The 17,638-nt window shown below is 51.8% G+C and overlaps 5 protein-coding genes across 5 annotated transcripts; 3 read left to right on the forward strand and 2 right to left on the reverse strand.

Moving 5' to 3' along the window:
* Positions 1-319: 319 nt before the first annotated feature.
* AFUA_1G17440 (uncharacterized protein) lies at positions 320-4,887 on the reverse strand (the record flags this gene model as incomplete). Its single annotated transcript, XM_077804016.1, has 4 exons — positions 320-1,689; positions 1,737-1,834; positions 1,942-4,300; positions 4,353-4,887. 4 exons carry the CDS (start codon positions 4,885-4,887, stop codon positions 320-322), a joined length of 4,362 nt encoding a protein of 1,453 aa, XP_077660183.1.
* Positions 4,888-8,170: 3,283 nt separating this feature from the next.
* Positions 8,171-10,223, forward strand: AFUA_1G17460 (Zn(II)2Cys6 transcription factor; the record flags this gene model as incomplete). Its single annotated transcript, XM_748019.1, has 3 exons — positions 8,171-8,642; positions 8,742-9,157; positions 9,423-10,223. 3 exons carry the CDS (start codon positions 8,171-8,173, stop codon positions 10,221-10,223), a joined length of 1,689 nt encoding a protein of 562 aa, XP_753112.1.
* Positions 10,224-11,226: 1,003 nt separating this feature from the next.
* nrtB (MFS transporter) lies at positions 11,227-13,151 on the forward strand (the record flags this gene model as incomplete). The annotated part of the gene is made up of 5 exons (XM_748020.2): positions 11,227-11,643; positions 11,691-11,770; positions 11,817-12,092; positions 12,142-12,935; positions 12,982-13,151. Exons 1-5 carry the CDS (start codon positions 11,476-11,478, stop codon positions 13,149-13,151), a joined length of 1,488 nt encoding a protein of 495 aa, XP_753113.1. The 5' UTR covers positions 11,227-11,475.
* A 30-nt stretch (positions 13,152-13,181) lies between these two features.
* On the reverse strand, positions 13,182-14,668 carry AFUA_1G17480 (putative MFS transporter; the record flags this gene model as incomplete). Its single annotated transcript, XM_748021.2, has 3 exons — positions 13,182-14,224; positions 14,269-14,476; positions 14,525-14,668. 3 exons carry the CDS (start codon positions 14,666-14,668, stop codon positions 13,182-13,184), a joined length of 1,395 nt encoding a protein of 464 aa, XP_753114.2.
* Positions 14,669-15,120: 452 nt separating this feature from the next.
* AFUA_1G17490 (putative glucokinase regulator family protein) lies at positions 15,121-17,543 on the forward strand (the record flags this gene model as incomplete). Its single annotated transcript, XM_748022.2, has 4 exons — positions 15,121-15,353; positions 15,415-15,868; positions 15,913-16,295; positions 16,342-17,543. The coding sequence occupies 4 exons, from the start codon at positions 15,121-15,123 to the stop codon at positions 17,243-17,245; spliced, it is 1,974 nt and encodes a 657-aa protein (XP_753115.1). The 3' UTR covers positions 17,246-17,543.
* Between the last annotated feature and the right edge of the window lie 95 nt (positions 17,544-17,638).

The raw sequence follows: 17,638 nt of genomic DNA on the forward strand, positions 1-17,638 counted from the left end.
ATCTCATAACTATAGTAATAAGTACATAGAGAAATTGGCTTCTCTATTCTAACATACCCTTCTTCTAGAACTGGAAGCAGGATGTAAAAATAGTTTCAGCCCTACAGTTACCTAATAAGAAAGATGCACATTCTTTCACACTACACTTCCCTACTTCATCATCTCCTGATTTAATCTAAGCCTAGGGCTGGTTGCCACAAGGCTCTCTCGGTTGTTCATCAGTCGAGCCTTTCCCGCTTAGATACATAATGCATGGGTTGAATAAAGAGAAACCTTCATAGACCCTGTTGTAATAGACAGTCCCAATGAAAAACAACGCTCACTCGGCCTTTGCAACTGGCTTCTTGTCTCGTGGAACACGAACCCACCAGTACAGCGAACAAGCTGCAAAGATATTGAAAACAATAAATACCCACATGAGCCCAAAGTTCCTCCAGATATCCGAGTAACTCGACGAAACTCTACCGAGGAACACATTCGTCTCCTTGATCGGGCAGAAGCTGCAGTTCGCAGTCGCCATCTCGTCTGCAAGGTACCCGCCCAGATTCGACATGTATGAGCCCATGTACTCGCCGCAAGTCCCATTGACGGGGTCAAAGCGCAGATACTCATTGTCCGCGCAGGTGACATTCGTATTCGATATACCCACAGACAACATCCCGCTCACCAGATATGTAAACGGCGAAACGCGATACATGAAGATCCAGAACCGTGGGAGCTGATCCGGTGTCGCTAGCACGCCGCAGAAAAGCAGACAAAGCAGGAAAAGCAGGTTTCCGAGGTTTCCCGCGTTCTCGGCGGCGTCAAACGCTGCGATCATAAAATGGGCAAAGGTGGACGAGAAGAGAAGGAAGGTCCAGATCATCAGCCACATTTGCGTGCCCCGCAAGTGCACCGCATCAGTTGGTTCGGCATTGCGGTAAAGACCAATCGGGTAGTACCAGCACAGGAACATAAGGACGGACATGAGCGAGTTCCAGGGGAGTTCAACAACGATGTTGGCGATGAGGAAGGCTTTCCAAGAGTAGGTTTTTGCAGGTCGGTCGCGGACTTCATACAGCGCGCGCTGGGCGACGAAATGCGGCATGATTTGTTGGATAAGCTGGCCGAACAGGGTAAGTAGCATGAAGATGCCGAACATTTGATTCTGGAGGCCTTGGATGGTGTTGGGTGTATGGAAAAGGGAGAAGCCGACGAAGAGAGCGGATAACACGCAGAGAGCGGTCTTGGAGTAGATGTAGGTGGGTGACCGCCAGATTTGCTGGAAGACTCGTACTTGGACTTGGTAGAGCTGGGCCCAGAAAGGAGCAGCGAACTCGCGGTAGCTGTCTTTGTCTTCGCGCTTTTGGCCGGATGTAGTGCGGAACAGGTTTGTTTGGTGGCGACGTTCGTGTTTCAGTTCAGCAAGGTGCTCTTGGACTCGTGCATATTCGGGGGATCGACGCCAGGTCTCGAACCAGTTGATGCTGGTGTGTGATCCGGGAGCGGCACCGATCACATCCAGCATCCATTCGGCAGGATTCGCATCCGGAGGACATGGAGGGGCACCGTTGCGGACGAAGTAGTCAATCAGTATTTGCGAGTTCTGACCGATTTCTCCAAAGTAGACAGTACGACCCCCAGCTTGAAGGAAGAGGAGACGATCAAAGCGCTGAAACAGCATGGCAGATGGTTGATGGATGGTACACACTTGGAACACATTAATGACAGCGATAAACGCCGGATCAGACACTTACAAATAGCCTGGCCGTTCTTCTTCAGTTTATCGAGGAGATCAAGAATAGCCCAGGATGTCTGAGAATCAAGTCCTGAGGTCGGTTCGTCTAGGAAAAGGCTGCGCACGCAACATGATGCGCCTATCCCCGCAATGGGGACAAACGCAATACACTCAGTCAGTAATTTGCCCAAGGCCGCAGTAATTGCTGGAGGGCACAAACTTACAGGAGTTGGGGTCTGGCTGCAAGCTCTACCCCGATTGTGAGACGTTTACGTTGCTCAACGTTCAGGCCTTCACCAGGCACCCCAATAACGGCATCAGCATACTCCGTCATGTCAAGAAGCTTGATCACTTCTGTCACGTAGTCAATCTTCTCTTGACGAGGAACGTGAGCAGATTGACGTAGAAGAGCAGAGAACTCAAGTGCCTCGCGCACGGTAGCAGTACTCAAATGCAGATCTTGTTGCTGAGCATAGCCGGTCTTACGTTGAAAGGACTCATCACGCGGTTGACCATCGACGAGCATTTCTCCACTGATAATCCCCATCGTGGTGCGCGTAGCAAGGACATCCAAGAGCGTGGTCTTTCCAGCACCCGAAACACCCATAAGCGCCGTCAAGATTCCCGGTTTGACCCATCCGTCAACATGGTCAAGAATCCTGCAATTCTCCTTTCCAATCTTGATATCGAAGCAGACATCCTTCCACTGGAAGATTGCGGTTTGGCGTTCAATCATGGCAAGGCCATCTGAGCCGATCTTCTCGACTGTGGCGCTGCGGCCACCACCCCCTTCAAGATCCTCATCTGACTTGCCTTTCTTCAGAGCCTTGTGTCCGCGAGGAAATACCAGGATCTCGCCCTTCGGCTTCTTCTCGGTGATGAAGTCAGTAGCAACGAGATAGACCGCCCCAAGCAGGAACATGTAAGCGAATATGACACCGATGTTTCTCCATTTGTGAGAAGCGGTATAGCTATATGCTGACTCAATGTAAGCATTGCCATTGACAAAGGCTTGTCCAGGCACTGATCTGACGGTGGAGCAAACACGGTTGTTGAGCCCGACATCCGTATAGCCAGGACCCGATGGGACATAGTCCATGCACGGGAAATCGCGGTTGTGGAACTCATTGATCATCAGTGACTCAAAGCCATAGCTGATGGGATTGATGTACGCAATCCAGCGAGCCCAGCCCAGCATATATCCAGTCGGGATAGCGAACCCAGTGTACATGCTGAGACCGAGAAGTAGCACGGCGGAGAAGGGCAGAACTTGGACAAGGGATCTGGATAGCGATGCCATAGACCGGAAGAACATGGACATGGTCAGAGTCAGGATGAACGAAGTGAAGACAAAGAAGAAGAAAGCCCCGGGTTCTCTCCTCAAGTTGGTCATGAAGTACAGAACTATATTGGACGTAATGGCGTTGAGAATCTTATAGGGCAAATCCATTATCATTGATGAAAAAGCTTCAGCAGATGGATGGTAGAGAGCGTATCGGGAGTGCTTCTCGATGATCCCTCGTTGCGCGTATAGAGTCAGCATTTCAAGGCCGCAGCCAAGAGCGTTCATAAGAACAGCAAAGAAGAGAAGAGCACCACGCTGAAAAAAGGTGCTGGTGTCAGCCTTGAGGTTGTAGAAGATACTGGCGATAACTAGGGATATGATAGTATTTCCGAATAATGAAGAGATTGTGACACTGGGGTCAGCCTTCAATCGTTGATACCCGCGCCACAGGCACAGTTTCACCTGTTGGACATAGGAAAGAGTGTAGGGTGATGATACCCGCTGAGCCTTGGCTTGCTGGGCTCGCCGAGATTGCTTAAACTTATCCAGGTATTCCCCATCCAGTGCGAACTTTGCATTATAACTCTTGATGTGTTGCATCAGCTGTGCTCGCTGTGGTGAGGCCTTCCATCGTGCAGCGAACTCATCAGGTGTTCGAGGTACGCGATCTTCATAACCAGGCTGAACAACACGCTCAAGATGGCTAGTCATAGATGTGAGAAAGTCGGCATCGGTTTGCCGGTCAGGGCATACGAAGCCCATCTGAAGGAAGTAGTGCTTCGCCATGGATGTGGGACCAAAGTAGATCTCGCGACCTTCGTATAGGACCAGGACCTTATCGAAATAGTCGTACGCAGCCTGGGGAGCTTGATATAGAGAGACACAGGCTGTGGTGCCATTGATATCTGCCTGCATGCGTAAGGTTTTGCAGAACTCAATGGCATTCGCACTATCAAGACCACGAGTCGAATTGTCCCAACATTGCAGCGGTGCATTGCTGAGACAAGCTTCCGCAATGCTAACCCGCTTGCGCTCTCCACCAGATACACCGCGGATGAAGTCGTTTCCGACAATTGTGTTCTTCGTATGGCTGATACCAAACATGGCCATGATCACGTCTCGCATGTGGCCGGCATACTGGGTCGCATTCACCCCCCCAGGAATGTGTCGTGGTGTTCGGGCACGAGCCGCGAAATAAAGGGTATCTCCAACCGTGAGCTTGGGGAAGTGGACATCAACCTCTGCGGTATAGATGGCTTCACCCCTGAACTCGTGGGCCATCTGCTTTGCGCTCACGCCTGACCGAAATTAGCAAAGCAGCACCCTGCTCTTGTGTCAAGTTAAACATGCCTTGGAAATTGATGTTTGAGTTTTTGTCCACATGAAAGCCGTAAGTCTCTCCAGCAATGGTCTTCAAAAAAGTGGAGCATCCAGATCCAGGGGGTCCAAGTACGACGAGCATCTCTCCAGCCTCCACCAATCCTTCCAAGTTCTGCAAAATGTCGACTTTGCGCTGCTTTTGACCAAATGCTATTCTTGCCAGGCTGAGCGTCTTTAACCAGACATTGCCGACGCTTTTCTGGTAATCAGTGTCGGAACCGAAACCATGCACATTGAGATTGCTGAAGGCGACCCCCAAGGTTCGCAGTGGGTGTGCCTCCTTGTCCCCAATGTGCATCTGCAGCATGGCCTTGCACCATGCCCGAGCGTTGAAGCGTTCACCATTGGGGTCCAGGGCCGATCCGGCCTCCGCAGCAAAGGGGGTTTGTCCCGCCGTGGAATAGCTGCTCTGCTCTGTGAACTGTCTGGCTAGCCGAAGAACCTCCTCTTCCCTCTCCTCCACATTGGTAGAGGAATTTTTTCCAGCTTCATGACTTTCATTCATGTTTGCGTGGGTTCTGGCTTACTGAGCTCGCTAATGACCACCACGAATGTATCAAACTGGAGTCATAAGAAGTTGAGAGGCCCGAAAAAGGTTCACATAAGATACAAGAACAACCCCATTTTATTCGCCGTTCCTGGAATCATGGATGACGGGAGTTATGGTACTATTGTCGGTTAGGCCCGCCAGACTAAATGGCTCTCATCAGCCAAATCAGCCACATCTCGATGGCTAACGTCAGCCATCTTCGGGCTGCACTCCACCCTGCATCCGTGTTTAACCAACCGTTTGTCCTGCTAGTTGCATGCTATAGAGACCCCAGTTGGACACTTCTTCTCCCGTGAAGTCTAGAAATCATTAACAAAAGTGCAGCTGGCTTCACGGGCACGAACAGTTCTTGTTCCGCAACTGCCTGGGTTCCACTTTAGATTCCGTTTCTACTCTCCCATTCCAGCCGCGAACTGACCTCGTAGTCACCCAAACGGAGTTCTCACCAATCCGAGAATGTGCTCGTAGGCGCTGGCTTGAGTGAGCCGGATGGACGCAAAGAGGCGGATGTGTCGATATCCCGATCCTCAAGAAGGCGATCACAGCCCCGCAACAACAACAACAACAGTCCTGGAGCCGCCTGGGTGAAGGTGGTGCCATTTTCCGCGTTATAGAGTGCAACGATTTGTCGACAGACCGCGACGATTTTCTCCGTGATGAAGACCAGCAAGACAAAATTCTTCCTCTTGCTTGCACAGCTGGTGCAACTAGTTGATCATCGAACGGCAGCACTTGACAGCTCTTTTCTGGTGTGCGGTTTGCCTTTGTCTTTTAGACTCCTAGCAGAGTATGTCTCTGCTAAGCTACTGCCTATTACAGCTACATCTTATTTAATAATATTAGTTAGCTTAAAGTTTGTGATATTGAACATTGAATATACAGCTAACGCAACGGTGGTCAACGCGAGGAGATAGGAAGAGAGCAAGCCAAAGGAGAGATGCACTGTTTGGATGGCGTGATCAAGGGGTGGAGTATGAAACTAATGCTGGGTTGCTGTTGGACAACCTTAGAGTGGGCAATTCATGGCATTTGGCGACGATAGAGCCCGGTAATGCCGCTGCTCAGAGTCGGTTTCAAGATAACTCGGCGTTAGACTTCGAATGGGGAAGGCCGAATGTGGTAATACCGATCCTGCTTGGCCTAACATCTAAGCAGAATGCCCTAAAGTTCGGCCAGTGGTAGCGGCCATTCCTGCCAATAACACCGGAGCCCACTGCATGATATTTAGTGAACTTCGGTATTTAGGGTCACAAGAGCGAGCAAGAAGTTGCCCCCTGGCCGCTACGTACTTAATCTCAGGGTTACGGGTCACTTTCAACCGCGGCCCTCCGACGGTACATCATTGACGATTGAGGGAACACGACGTCAAATTGTGACGATAAACATGGGCTGGGGGTGTCATGGGAAGTCTGATTCTAAGCAAGTAATCTTTCTCCGAAATCCGAAGGACAATTTCCCCAAAAGCGTTAGGAAATGTCGTGGAAAGGATGCAAGGCGTGGATGATGGAAGGCGCAATACCTGTGTAGTTATTGATGTATACTGAAAGGATAGAAGCAATGCAATGCGGAGGAATCCGATGATCAGATAAGTCTAGCGATCTTATACTCGATTGAATGAATTTTTTACACACGAAGAACTAAAGTAAGGTTGGTGGACTATGGCAACGGATCTTTTCTCGCATAGTCAGCCACTCATATCGAGGGGTCAGCGCATGGATTTACCAATTTACTAACAAACTGCTGCTTTGGATTCACCGCCCCTACTTATCAAGGATGTAAGCACTCAAAGCACTCAAAACACCCAAAGACTGACTATGATGCATAGTAGGTTACGTAGTAAGGTGGTTATAAGATTGTGGCTGGTGAGAGATCCAGGGTCGGTGGAGGAGACCGAAAGTCTCTCGACAAGCAGTGAAGCCGGAATATTTTCCCGCACATCATATATTCGATGAACATTGTTCCGATCCTAAGGTTGGTGAGTGATCTAGTGGCAAAATATCAATCGAAAGAGTTCGGTTTACCTTACAACAAGGTCTGCTTTCGTCCCGATTACTCCTCTTCTGGTAGTTATAGTGCCCAGGTTGGTGAGACGGACGCCAGCGACGAGGGCTCTCATCTCGCATCTAACTTTGAAGGGGAAGAAGCTGTGGATCGGGAAACAGAGGAGTGAAGGAAAAGAGAACGTGGAACGAGCAACACCGGTATGGTGACTGGTATGGTCTCCGACTTGACCGCAATATTCAAGGCGATGAGATTCGAGGAATCCATCTTTATGTTCAACATAATGACGCTGGCCTAATGTTGGGATACTTTATGTGATTGAAGTTGCCCTACCGAACAAGATATTGGGATGCTGTTCTGAAAGATTGTTGAGCCAACCATGGACTAACGATCAGTCATGAACGTTGTTAAGAAGTCTTGGGACTACGCTTGGAAGTACCATGGTGGGGGTCACTTGCAATATGCGTACACTACAGCGAAATTTCAGGTACCAGATGCACTCAGCAAATGACTGGGAGTTCTATCTGGACGAATCCCAGAGGCTGTATAAGGAGAATGAAGAACAAGAGCGACAAGAGATCACTCATAGCTTCTATGGGACACTGGTACAGAAGAATGGGAAGTTCCTACACGAGGATTAAACTAATCAAGTATTAACTAACACATGCATTGTGGATGTATGTATTCCGTCCTAAGTGAACTAATAGTCAGACCGTAGAACCTTGGATATTTATAATAGTATAACTTTTTACCATAATAATAATTACTTGCTACAAGCATATAGCTACTTAGGTAGTAGCCTAGTAGGACATTTTGATATTAAAAGAATGTACTCTGCTGGTTGTTAGAAATAGTCTGCTGTCTAGGGTCCTTGAGGATCCAAGTATTCTCAATGGAGTAAAGTGAGATTAAGTTTACAATCTTGGACGGACGAACGTCAAATTAACTTGCAGAAGGAGTAGTAAGGTTCTTCACCAAGCCAACAGAAATAAGCTCTTGTAGGGCGCAATTGTGGGAGCCTAGAACACAGCCTTGGTTGTTCGACAATCCGATTTGTTGGTCGTGGGGCTGAGCACCATCTGCACGTGATTTATACGAGCTCAGCCACATTCAAGGATTCAGCTGAAGTCATGAATCATAATGAGAATATCTTGACTTGTCCTCCACAAACCTTCACTGATGTGAACTTGAACTCACCATCATAGTCTGCTTATTGCCCGCTCTGGGTGCCTAGAACATGTTCAGCGACCGGTCTGTTCGCTCCACCAAGTCAAAGGAAAAATGTTACACATGCCGACGGCAGCGGATCGTGTGTGATGCCGGGAAGCCATCGTGTATGCGATGCATATCCCGAGGCGTCGAATGTCTGGGATACTCGGCGACACCTATTCGCTGGGTAGCGCCTACGTCAACTCTTTCTTCGGAAGCCCCAACACCTTCCAACATTAGCCATATCAAAGGCCAGGAAAGGAGAAAACGAGGACGGCCGAAGCTATTCCTCATGCAGGCAGCGCCGCGGTCTTCCAAAGATGGATCAGATCCACAGCGGTCTGATGAAGAGCTCGAATCGCAGAAAGGTGCGCGTCGCGGAAGTACTAGCAGGACTGCAGCCGTACTGCCGAGCACTAACCTAATCACTACGGTCTGTCAGCCGGCGTACTCGTCTCTCGCTCGAGATCAAGTCCAACGATTCCTTGGTCACTTTTTCCGTATGACTACGATATGCAGAAGATGCTCCTAGAGTTCTCCCACTACTGTATGAGACGGCCGCAGTACAGCCTCGTTGATCTGAGAACTGACTTTCGCAGTCAACGACCACATCTGCCCGGAATTGGTCATTGTAGATTCCCCTCTCAACCCCCACCGCATGGATCTCGACATACTCCCCTACGTCCCCGATTTCTTGCTCAGTCTGGTGATTTCTGTTTCTGCAATACACCAAGTAATCCAGTCGCAGCCCAATTGGCATTCGATCACCCTGCATCGATCACGGGCCTTGCGCAATAAAGTACACCCTGGCGAACTGGAGCCTCTCCAGTCGTTTCAGCATCCGTTAAACTCCCTAATCTACAAGCACCGATCACGGTCGTTACGCGGATTGAATCAGTATTTGTCCGAAGCAGGAGCAGAGGGGCCTGATCTGGTCTTCCATACCGTTACTGCCATGCTCATGTCCGAGGTATGCAACGCCTCTGTGTTTTGGAAGTCTGCGACTGACATGCGGGTATGGCCTTAGATTCAGAGATCAGCATTCTGCAACTGGAAAATCCATTTTGAAGGCCTGAAGAACATCATCGCATGTCAAGGGGGATTTGAAGTGCTTGTATCCACCAGACTCGGAAATCTTCGATATTCCTTAAGCCACTTCATGCTGTAAGTGTAAGTCCTCTCTTCCGTGATTGACCTATACTGATGGAAGATTCAGAGTGGATGTAATGAGCTCGGTCTTCATGGCTGCCTCCTGCTTGCCACTTGACACTCCGTCGCAGCTCAGATATATCGACTGGCTACCAGAGATCCACAGCGATGGACTGGAAAGTGGATTCCCATGCCCCGATGAACTCTTGGCCTGTATTATTCACACGAACAACCTCAGATTTATTCTTCATCATCATCCCTATGATGACATGGCGCATGTGAACAGTGCTATTAATGACCTGGTTCGCAATATCATCACGTTCTCTCCAACCACTTGGGCTGAACGGGCCTTGGAATCCTACAATGAGAGACTGGAAGAACGGGTGAACATGCAGCGACGGCGAAAGCGGTTGGACCTTGTTCCACGGCCAGTTGAGGGCGAAGGCTGGGCGGATCTTGCGTCTACATTCCAAGCAGCTACCTTGCTCTACTGCCTCAGAGCATTAGTCCTCAATCATGGAAAAGAGAGCATCCTTCAAGAGCTGTTGGGCAGCCTTTACGAGGGCCTAATCCCGGATGTTCAGTGCCTTGCCAGCGTTACTCTGAGCAACCTTCTTTATGTGCTTCATCCTTTGATGGATCAACCACTCCAGAAAGGCAGGTCAATGGGCCGGTTCTTGTTCTGGCCAGTGTTGATGGCGGGGCTGGAAAGTAACTGTAGCTATGAGGCGTTGTCCGAGAGGCCCTTCATTGTGAGGTCTTTGCAGGAGCTTTGTCGATGTCTGGGTGATATGAGCGCCCTTGATGCGGCAGTGTTCCTCCAGTCGGCTTGGAGCAGAGACGAGGAAAATCATTCCGGGAACCTGCACCGAGTGCGCACTTGGGACGAGCTTTTTGAGGGGGTGGGCTTGCACGGTGTCTTCTTCTTCTAAGAACCAATACTCCAGGACGAATCGAGTACATAGAAGCACAGAGAAGCACATCAGAGGGCATAATTCATTCGCATCAATAACGATTGCGAATCTGGCAGGGTTACCCACGAGCCAAGTAAATCGGGGTTAGCGACGCACCAGCGGCAGAGAGTCGATCAAACGATAGGGCAGACTTTACACATCCCATGTATATTTACATGAGAGTATTAGAGATATTTTCGGCTCATCCCAATCGATTCGTTACGCAAAGCTACCATCCTCCGCGTCGGATATATATAAACATTCGTCTAGTCCAATATGCCAAGAGGATCCTTCACTGACCAATGAGGAATGTAGAATAGTGACTCAGATCTAGTCTCTCTTGATCACTTGAGGCTGCCAGTGTCTAATAAAGTCTACCTCTGCCAGTGCTGAGGCCAAGCTCTGAACTCCTCTCGGGATGGTCTTATCTCCCGTCTTTATCTCTGCTTATCTTTGTTTCCATCACTAAGTCGAACGCTGGATTCCGCGGAGATCGGTCACTCAGTCGCCATTAACTCATAACTCCCTGGGGCTGTTATCAAGAAGAATGCCACAGAAAGTTAAGCCTTTTGGATTCATTGACCAGTCAGAAGGTGGACAGATATCGGGTCGGTCTTGGCGGTGGCTTCGGAGATCCAAGATATGTCAGATCAGTGGGAGATACGGAGTAGACAACGCCGGAATAGACAGGTTCCTGCTCGTTCTGACTCTGTCTCTCGCGAGCATGAATATAATGTTGTGCGGCTAACAGCTCGTGGCGTTGGCCTCCCGAAGTTCTAGCCATGGGAATCGCTCCCTGGTTGTCCTGCCGCCAGAGACGACTGGATTTGCCAGGACTGCCAGGATGCAGCATGCACTGGGGATTGGGATGTTATCTCTCTCTTCTCTTCCGAGTTTACTTGCTTCTGACACGGGTTGAATCTTTTCCACCTGTCTTGGCTGATCTGTCCATCCTTTCCGAGCTGCTTGGCATCCGTTCTGACTTGATTCTTTCATTCTGCATCTCCTAGGAGCTGAGGTTTCTTCTCTTTTCTTTTGCTAAGAGTTTACCATCTCTGTGCAGATAAAAAGCCCTTGCTCCTTTCAAGATGGCTGGGACATTGGGTGCTTCAATCGAGGATCATCTCGCCTCTGGCCGTCTCGGTTGCACTATATCGTTGAATCCAAACCAAGCACACACATATCGAAGCAGTCTGAATCAAAACACGCTTTGCACGGGCTGTGATACAAGATGGAAATATTGAAGCTGGCATTTGCCAGCCCTGAGATCAACCCTGTCAACCACAAAGCACGGTCGATTCCCGTGCTGAATCCCGTTGATCGCTATGGGCGCGTCTTCTTCTTCTCCTGGTTTGGATTCATGGTGGCATTCCTCTCCTGGTATGCCTTTCCTCCACTGGTAAGTTAGCCTCGACCTCCATCATTGGCCCCCTCTGACCGGTACAGTTGAGCGTCACAATCAAGAAGGACCTGCATATGACACAAGATCAGGTCGCCAATTCCAATATTGTGGCTCTGCTGGGAACGTAAGTGACCTTGGACGGCCAGTCAGGTCTCTCGCTCACTGAACAGCCTACTCATGCGATTCATTGCCGGCCCCCTCTGCGATCGATTCGGGCCGCGATACGTCTTCGTGGGATGTCTCCTCGGCGGCGCCATCCCCACCGCCATGGCCGGACTAGTCACCTCTCCCCAAGGACTGATTGCCTTGCGGTTCTTCATCGGAATCCTCGGAGCAACCTTTGTGCCCTGTCAGGTCTGGTGCACGGGCTTCTTCGATAAGAACGTCGTGGGGACTGCCAACGCGCTGGCGGGGGGCTTCGGCAATGGCGGCGGCGGCATCACCTAGTATGTTTCTCCGCCTTGACTTTCTATGTGCAACGCTCACATCCCTCAGCTTCGTTATGCCTGCCATCTATGACTCCCTCGTTCACTCGCAAGGACTGACTCCACACCGCGCCTGGCGAGTTGCATACGTGGCCCCCTTCATCATTATCGTCACCCTCGCCCTGGCGATGCTTTTCCTCTGCGAGGATACCCCGACGGGAAAATGGTCTCAGCGGAACGACAACAACCCTGTAATGCAGAGCAATATCGTCGACCTCCACCGGCCCAGCGCATCCGGCACCCCGTCTAGCATTAATGTCTCCACCGTCCCGGAGAAGAAGGGTGTCGCCACGCCGCAGATTGTCGACACCGAAGCGCAACCGGTTATCGATATCAGCATTGCCAACAATGAGACGATTAAAAACCCAACGCTTCGAGAAGCACTGCGTGTGGCCTTCTCCCTGCCCACGCTGGCGCTCGCTCTGCCGTACGCCTGCTCCTTCGGCGCGGAGCTGGCCATCAACTCCATGCTCGGCGCGTACTATCTGAAGAACTTCCCCAGTCTGGGTCAGACCAAGTCCGGCCGGTGGGCTGCAATGTTCGGGCTGGTCAATGTCGTCTTTCGCCCCGCGGGTGGGTTCATGGCGGATGTCATCTATCGGTATACCCGGTCGGTGTGGGGGAAGAAGGTATGGCTGGTTTGTCTGGGGGTGTGTATGGGGGCAGCGGCGCTAGCTGTTGGACTGCTGGACCCAAAGAGGGAGGGGCTGATGTTTGGACTGGTGGTCTTGATGGCCTTCTTCATCGCTGCGAGTAATGGGGCCAACTTTGCCATTGTGCCTCATGTGCATCCCACTGCCAATGGTAAGCTCAGCGTCCTCTTCCATCAGGCGTACGCTAATAGGCCCAGGAATCGTCTCCGGGTTTGTTGGAGGAATGGGGAACTTTGGTGGAATCGCCTTTGCTATTATCTTCCGCTACAACGGCACACACTACGATCGAGCTTTGTGGATTATCGGGGCGATTGTTGCAGGGGTCAACATTTGTGTTTCTTGGATTAGGCCTGTCCCTCGGACATAGATCACGCTACAGTAAGAGACTAATCAAGCATCATTCCTCACCATCCTTGGTCTGCCTCACTTCCTCGTGAACCTCGCTGGTCAACGTCACAGCCAACACAGACGGTATGGCGACTACCAGCGCCCCCATACAGAGCCCCCAGTCCATTGCAAACTGCGTCATGGCCGGCTTGGCCAGCGCATTCAAGCGCCACGCCATCGCGCCCCCAGTCGCCTGGAACGTCTTGTACGCGCCGACAAGGATGGCCGCCACGGCGGGGGAATTCGATCGCGCGCCCATCAACCAGTAGCAAAATCCCTGCCAAAAGGCGTCGTAGGCCCCATAGAAGATATACAGGAAAATCGGACCGGTGGACAGCCCGCTCTGCGTGTAGTCGATGTCCTGTTTATGCCCCTGGGCCATGCGCCGATCATACCATTTCTGGAACGCATACCCCCCGCCCCAGATGGCCATGCCGGTCGCGAAGAGGAACAGCCAGCCCACCCGTGCGCGGTTCTGGCGGTTCACCCGCGGCATATCGAGGATCAGGCCGATGACGAGACCGCCCAGCATCTGCGCGATCCAGTACAGGGACCCGTTCAGCGACCGCGTGCGGATGTTGAAGGTCATCCCGTTGACGATGTTCTGCTGGTACGAGTAGAAGACGTTCGCGCAGAAGAACATGGGGATCATGCAGAGGACCCGCCAGTCCGTCATGGTCTGGGCCGTCAACTGGGCCGTTCGCCGCCAGTTCTTCTCCGTCTCGGCCGTGGGCTGCAGCCCTTGCACGCGGACGGACGCGGGCGGACAGATCAGGGACCCGAGCAGCCAGCCGATGGCCATGATGATCAGCAGGGCGATGTAGGTGCCGTCTGTGACGGTCCCGCTGTGCGAGTGGTAATTGAGACCAAAGCTGGCGAGCGAGCCCACCCCGCCGCCGAGGTTGAAGATGATCCAGAAGGCGGCGATGGCTCGGCCTTTTTGGGATTCCGGCACGTACGTCGTCATGATGGCTCCTTGCGCCACCCACAGGAAGGACGCTCCGACCCCGAGAATGGCACCGGCGGCGATGACGAACGCGCCGTTGGCGGTGTCTACAGAGTCAGTATTGGTCATTGCAGGGGGAACGGGTTCATACGGTTGAAGCATAATAGACTTCCCGAGTATAAGGAGTAGGTCCATCCGCCGATCAGCAAGCACACTCGAGGTCCGACACGGTCGAAGATTGGTCCGACGATGAACAAAGCCGTAGCAGCTGTTGCCGCGAGCAGGGCTACTGTCGCGTTGGCAGCAACTGTCGGGTCGACCTGTCCGGAGCCTCCCAAGCCGGAGAGAGCATTGTACATCTGCAACCAACCTTAGTGACGGACTGAAGCAGTTGAAGGAAACCATACCCCCGGGCAACAGAAACAGATGAAGCTGATCAGCAAGATTTGGAACCATGAGTGTGTGTAGATCCGATATGGCAGTGACCGCTGTTGGGAGACTCCGCCCGACTCCACGGCGGCATCATCTTGATGAAACTCATTGAGGCCCATACTGAAAGTTGGTCAGTCAGATCGTTCGATTGTGGAATATGGAAGAGAGCAGGAGGAGTTTCTGCCGCTTTTATCTCGCCATGATAAGGCCGGGGTGGCCTTGTCCCTTGCGACCAAAATGCGGAGTTAGCAGGCCAATGGGTAGGCGATCCCTTCGGCGATGCTTGGTCAGTTCGTAGATAACATACATGGCTAACGCATAAGAGATATCCTGTGGTAGATCGCTATACGACTCCAGCCCGCTACTGGTCGGATAGGATATCTGCATTCTCCACAGGCACGTTCTATACGACCGGGATTGGCACTCTTAACCGAGTCAATGTAACCCTGTCAAGTAACCCCCACGCGACACGCCGCTAACCGAGGAGATACAATATACAGTTCCTGGAACCACACTACTGCAGGGCCTTTTGTCGTTGTTGTCCACATACATTCGGGACACGCATGGCAACATGGATCTGGCCAACCTGTCACAGCTTCAGACCGAAGCCGTCAATCCCCGGACGGCGCAGATCGATCAGATCTCGACCCTGGAGATGTGCCGATTGATCAACGAAGAGGATCATTGCGTCGCCCCTAGTCTCACACCATGCATCCGCCAGATTGCCGCCGCCATTGATGCGCTCAGTCCACGCGTGCGAAACGGCGGACGAGTCATCTACGTCGGTGCAGGGACAAGTGGAAGGTCAGGACCCCTGTCCAACACGTATCTCGCCGAAAGGATGCGTAACTGATCTAGACGACAGACTCGGGATCCTCGATGCATCCGAGATCCCTCCGACCTTTGCTGCTCCGCCATCTCAATTTGTCGGGCTGATTGCGGGCGGTGATGCGGCTATTCGACGAGCACAAGAAGGGGCCGAAGACAGTGTCGCCGCGGGCGAAGCCGATATGCAAGCGTTGAAGCTCAACACAGAACTGGACAGCGTCATCGGTATCGCTGCATCTGGCCGTACGCCATACGTCCTCGGGTGTTTGGCATTCGCGAAACAGATCGGCTGTCTCACCATCGGTGTAGTGTGCGCTTCTCCCTCGGCAATGGGATCATCCGGGACAGTCGACTTCTTGATTGCCCCGCTGCCAGGGCCGGAGGTCGTCACGGGCAGTACCCGGTTGAAGGCGGGAACGGCGACCAAGATGGTCCTGAATATGCTCAGCACAGGCACCATGATCCGGACGGGCAAGACTTTTGGAAACCTGGTATGTGTTGCAGCAAGTGGGAAGAATGCGATTGACCGATTCAGATGGTAGATCTTGTCGCCTCCAATTTGAAGCTGGAACAGCGATCGCGCAATATCCTACGAAGGCTGAGTGCTCGGTGTGACGGTATGACAGACGCCGAGCTGGACGCGTTGCTGGCAAGATGCAAGGGAAGGGTAAAGCTAGCTCTTCTTGTGGCCGAAACGGGCGAAGCGGTTGAACAGTGCGAGGAGAGGTTGGCATCTGCAGGTGGCGTCCTCGCCAAGGCTTTCGAAACGTCTTTGGCCGGGGTCACGGATGTCCAGACGCCTCCTGCAGAGAGACAGTATGTGCTTTGCATTGACGGCGGAGGGACCAAGTGCGCGGCTGTGATCGCGGACCTGCAAGGCACCGTTGTTGGGCGAGGGACGACAGGACCATGTAATCTGTACGCTTTTATATACGGTCTTTGGGGATACTGCTGACGTCGACAGGACCGATGGCAACGGCATGGAAGAGGTGATTCAGACACTCATGACTGCTACGAAGGACGCTTTGCCCACGACTGTTTCACCTGCAGACTCCCAACTTGGATTGTTGTTCAAGTCAGTCTGGATTGGCTTGGCGGGAATTGACCGGAAGAATTTCCGAGCGTCTCTCCTACCAAAGATTTGCGAGTGCTTTGGCTTGACGGAGAAGGACATTCGGCTGACAAACGACGTGGATCTGCTGGTGGCCGCTGCGACTTCCCACCGCGACTGTTCATCTGCAGTCGTCGTCATTGCTGGAACCGGCAGCGTCGCCATGCGATACAACCGAAGTGTCGATGGCAGTGAGTACTCTCGAGTCGCTCGATCCGGCGGCTGGGGTCACATCTTGGGTGACGAAGGAGGCGGATATGCCATCGGATTGGAGGCGATCAAATACACCTTGACTGTTCTCGAGGAAATGAGACTCGGCATACGTACTGAACCATTGGGGCTGTTGGAGCAGGCAGTTCTAAAACGACTGGGATGTGCCAGCTGCGGACCAAAGCAGATTGATCTTCTCAGTGAGATCCTGGTTCAACAGCACAAACAGACGATCAAAGCTCGTATTGCAGGTATGGCCGAAGTGGTGCTCAGCCTGAACGGACAGAGCGACACGTCCTCGGCCATTGTCAGCCGACAACTTGACTACTTGGCAAGTCGGACTGTAGGACGTTTGTTGGATCCTGCTTGTGCTGGATACATTCCTACAGAACATTCCGGTCTGATTCTTTCCGGCAGTATCCTCAACAATCAAGCTTATCAGGATCAATTTCTCAATGTGCTTGCGAAGAGCGGGGCCAAGTTCGCCTATGTGGAGAGAGTATCTGATGCAGGCCTCCTGGGCGTACGGCATCTGACATCGCCTTGAGCGTATCTTGTGGGAATGTATTAGCAATCACTGTAGATTTCTTTCCAAAGACCCTAGTGAGACAGCGATTCTCGAGTCTGGGTCTTTCACATTCTACTTGCAGGCTGTGATTGAGTTGAGTGTGGTGCTTTTTGGTATCTGCCAGGCCTACGATATTGGGGAATTTGAGAGATTAATGCCCAATTGTGAACTGTGGGCCTGCAAGGAACAGAACAAGAGAGTGGACATATACTTCACAGTGGGAAACAAACCAGTATTAATTGATTATTCGAGCGTGAAGACGAGCCATATGAGCGGGTACTAATTTGAACCTAAAATCTTGTTGTATTGCTGGCAGTCTTTGAGACCTAATTGTGTCCCCTACTTCTAATGAATGCATACCCGGGGGGGGGG

The sequence above is a fragment of the Aspergillus fumigatus genome, chromosome 1, assembly GCF_000002655.1.
Source record: "Aspergillus fumigatus Af293 chromosome 1, whole genome shotgun sequence".
In the NCBI taxonomy this organism is placed as follows: Eukaryota; Fungi; Ascomycota; class Eurotiomycetes; order Eurotiales; family Aspergillaceae; genus Aspergillus; species Aspergillus fumigatus.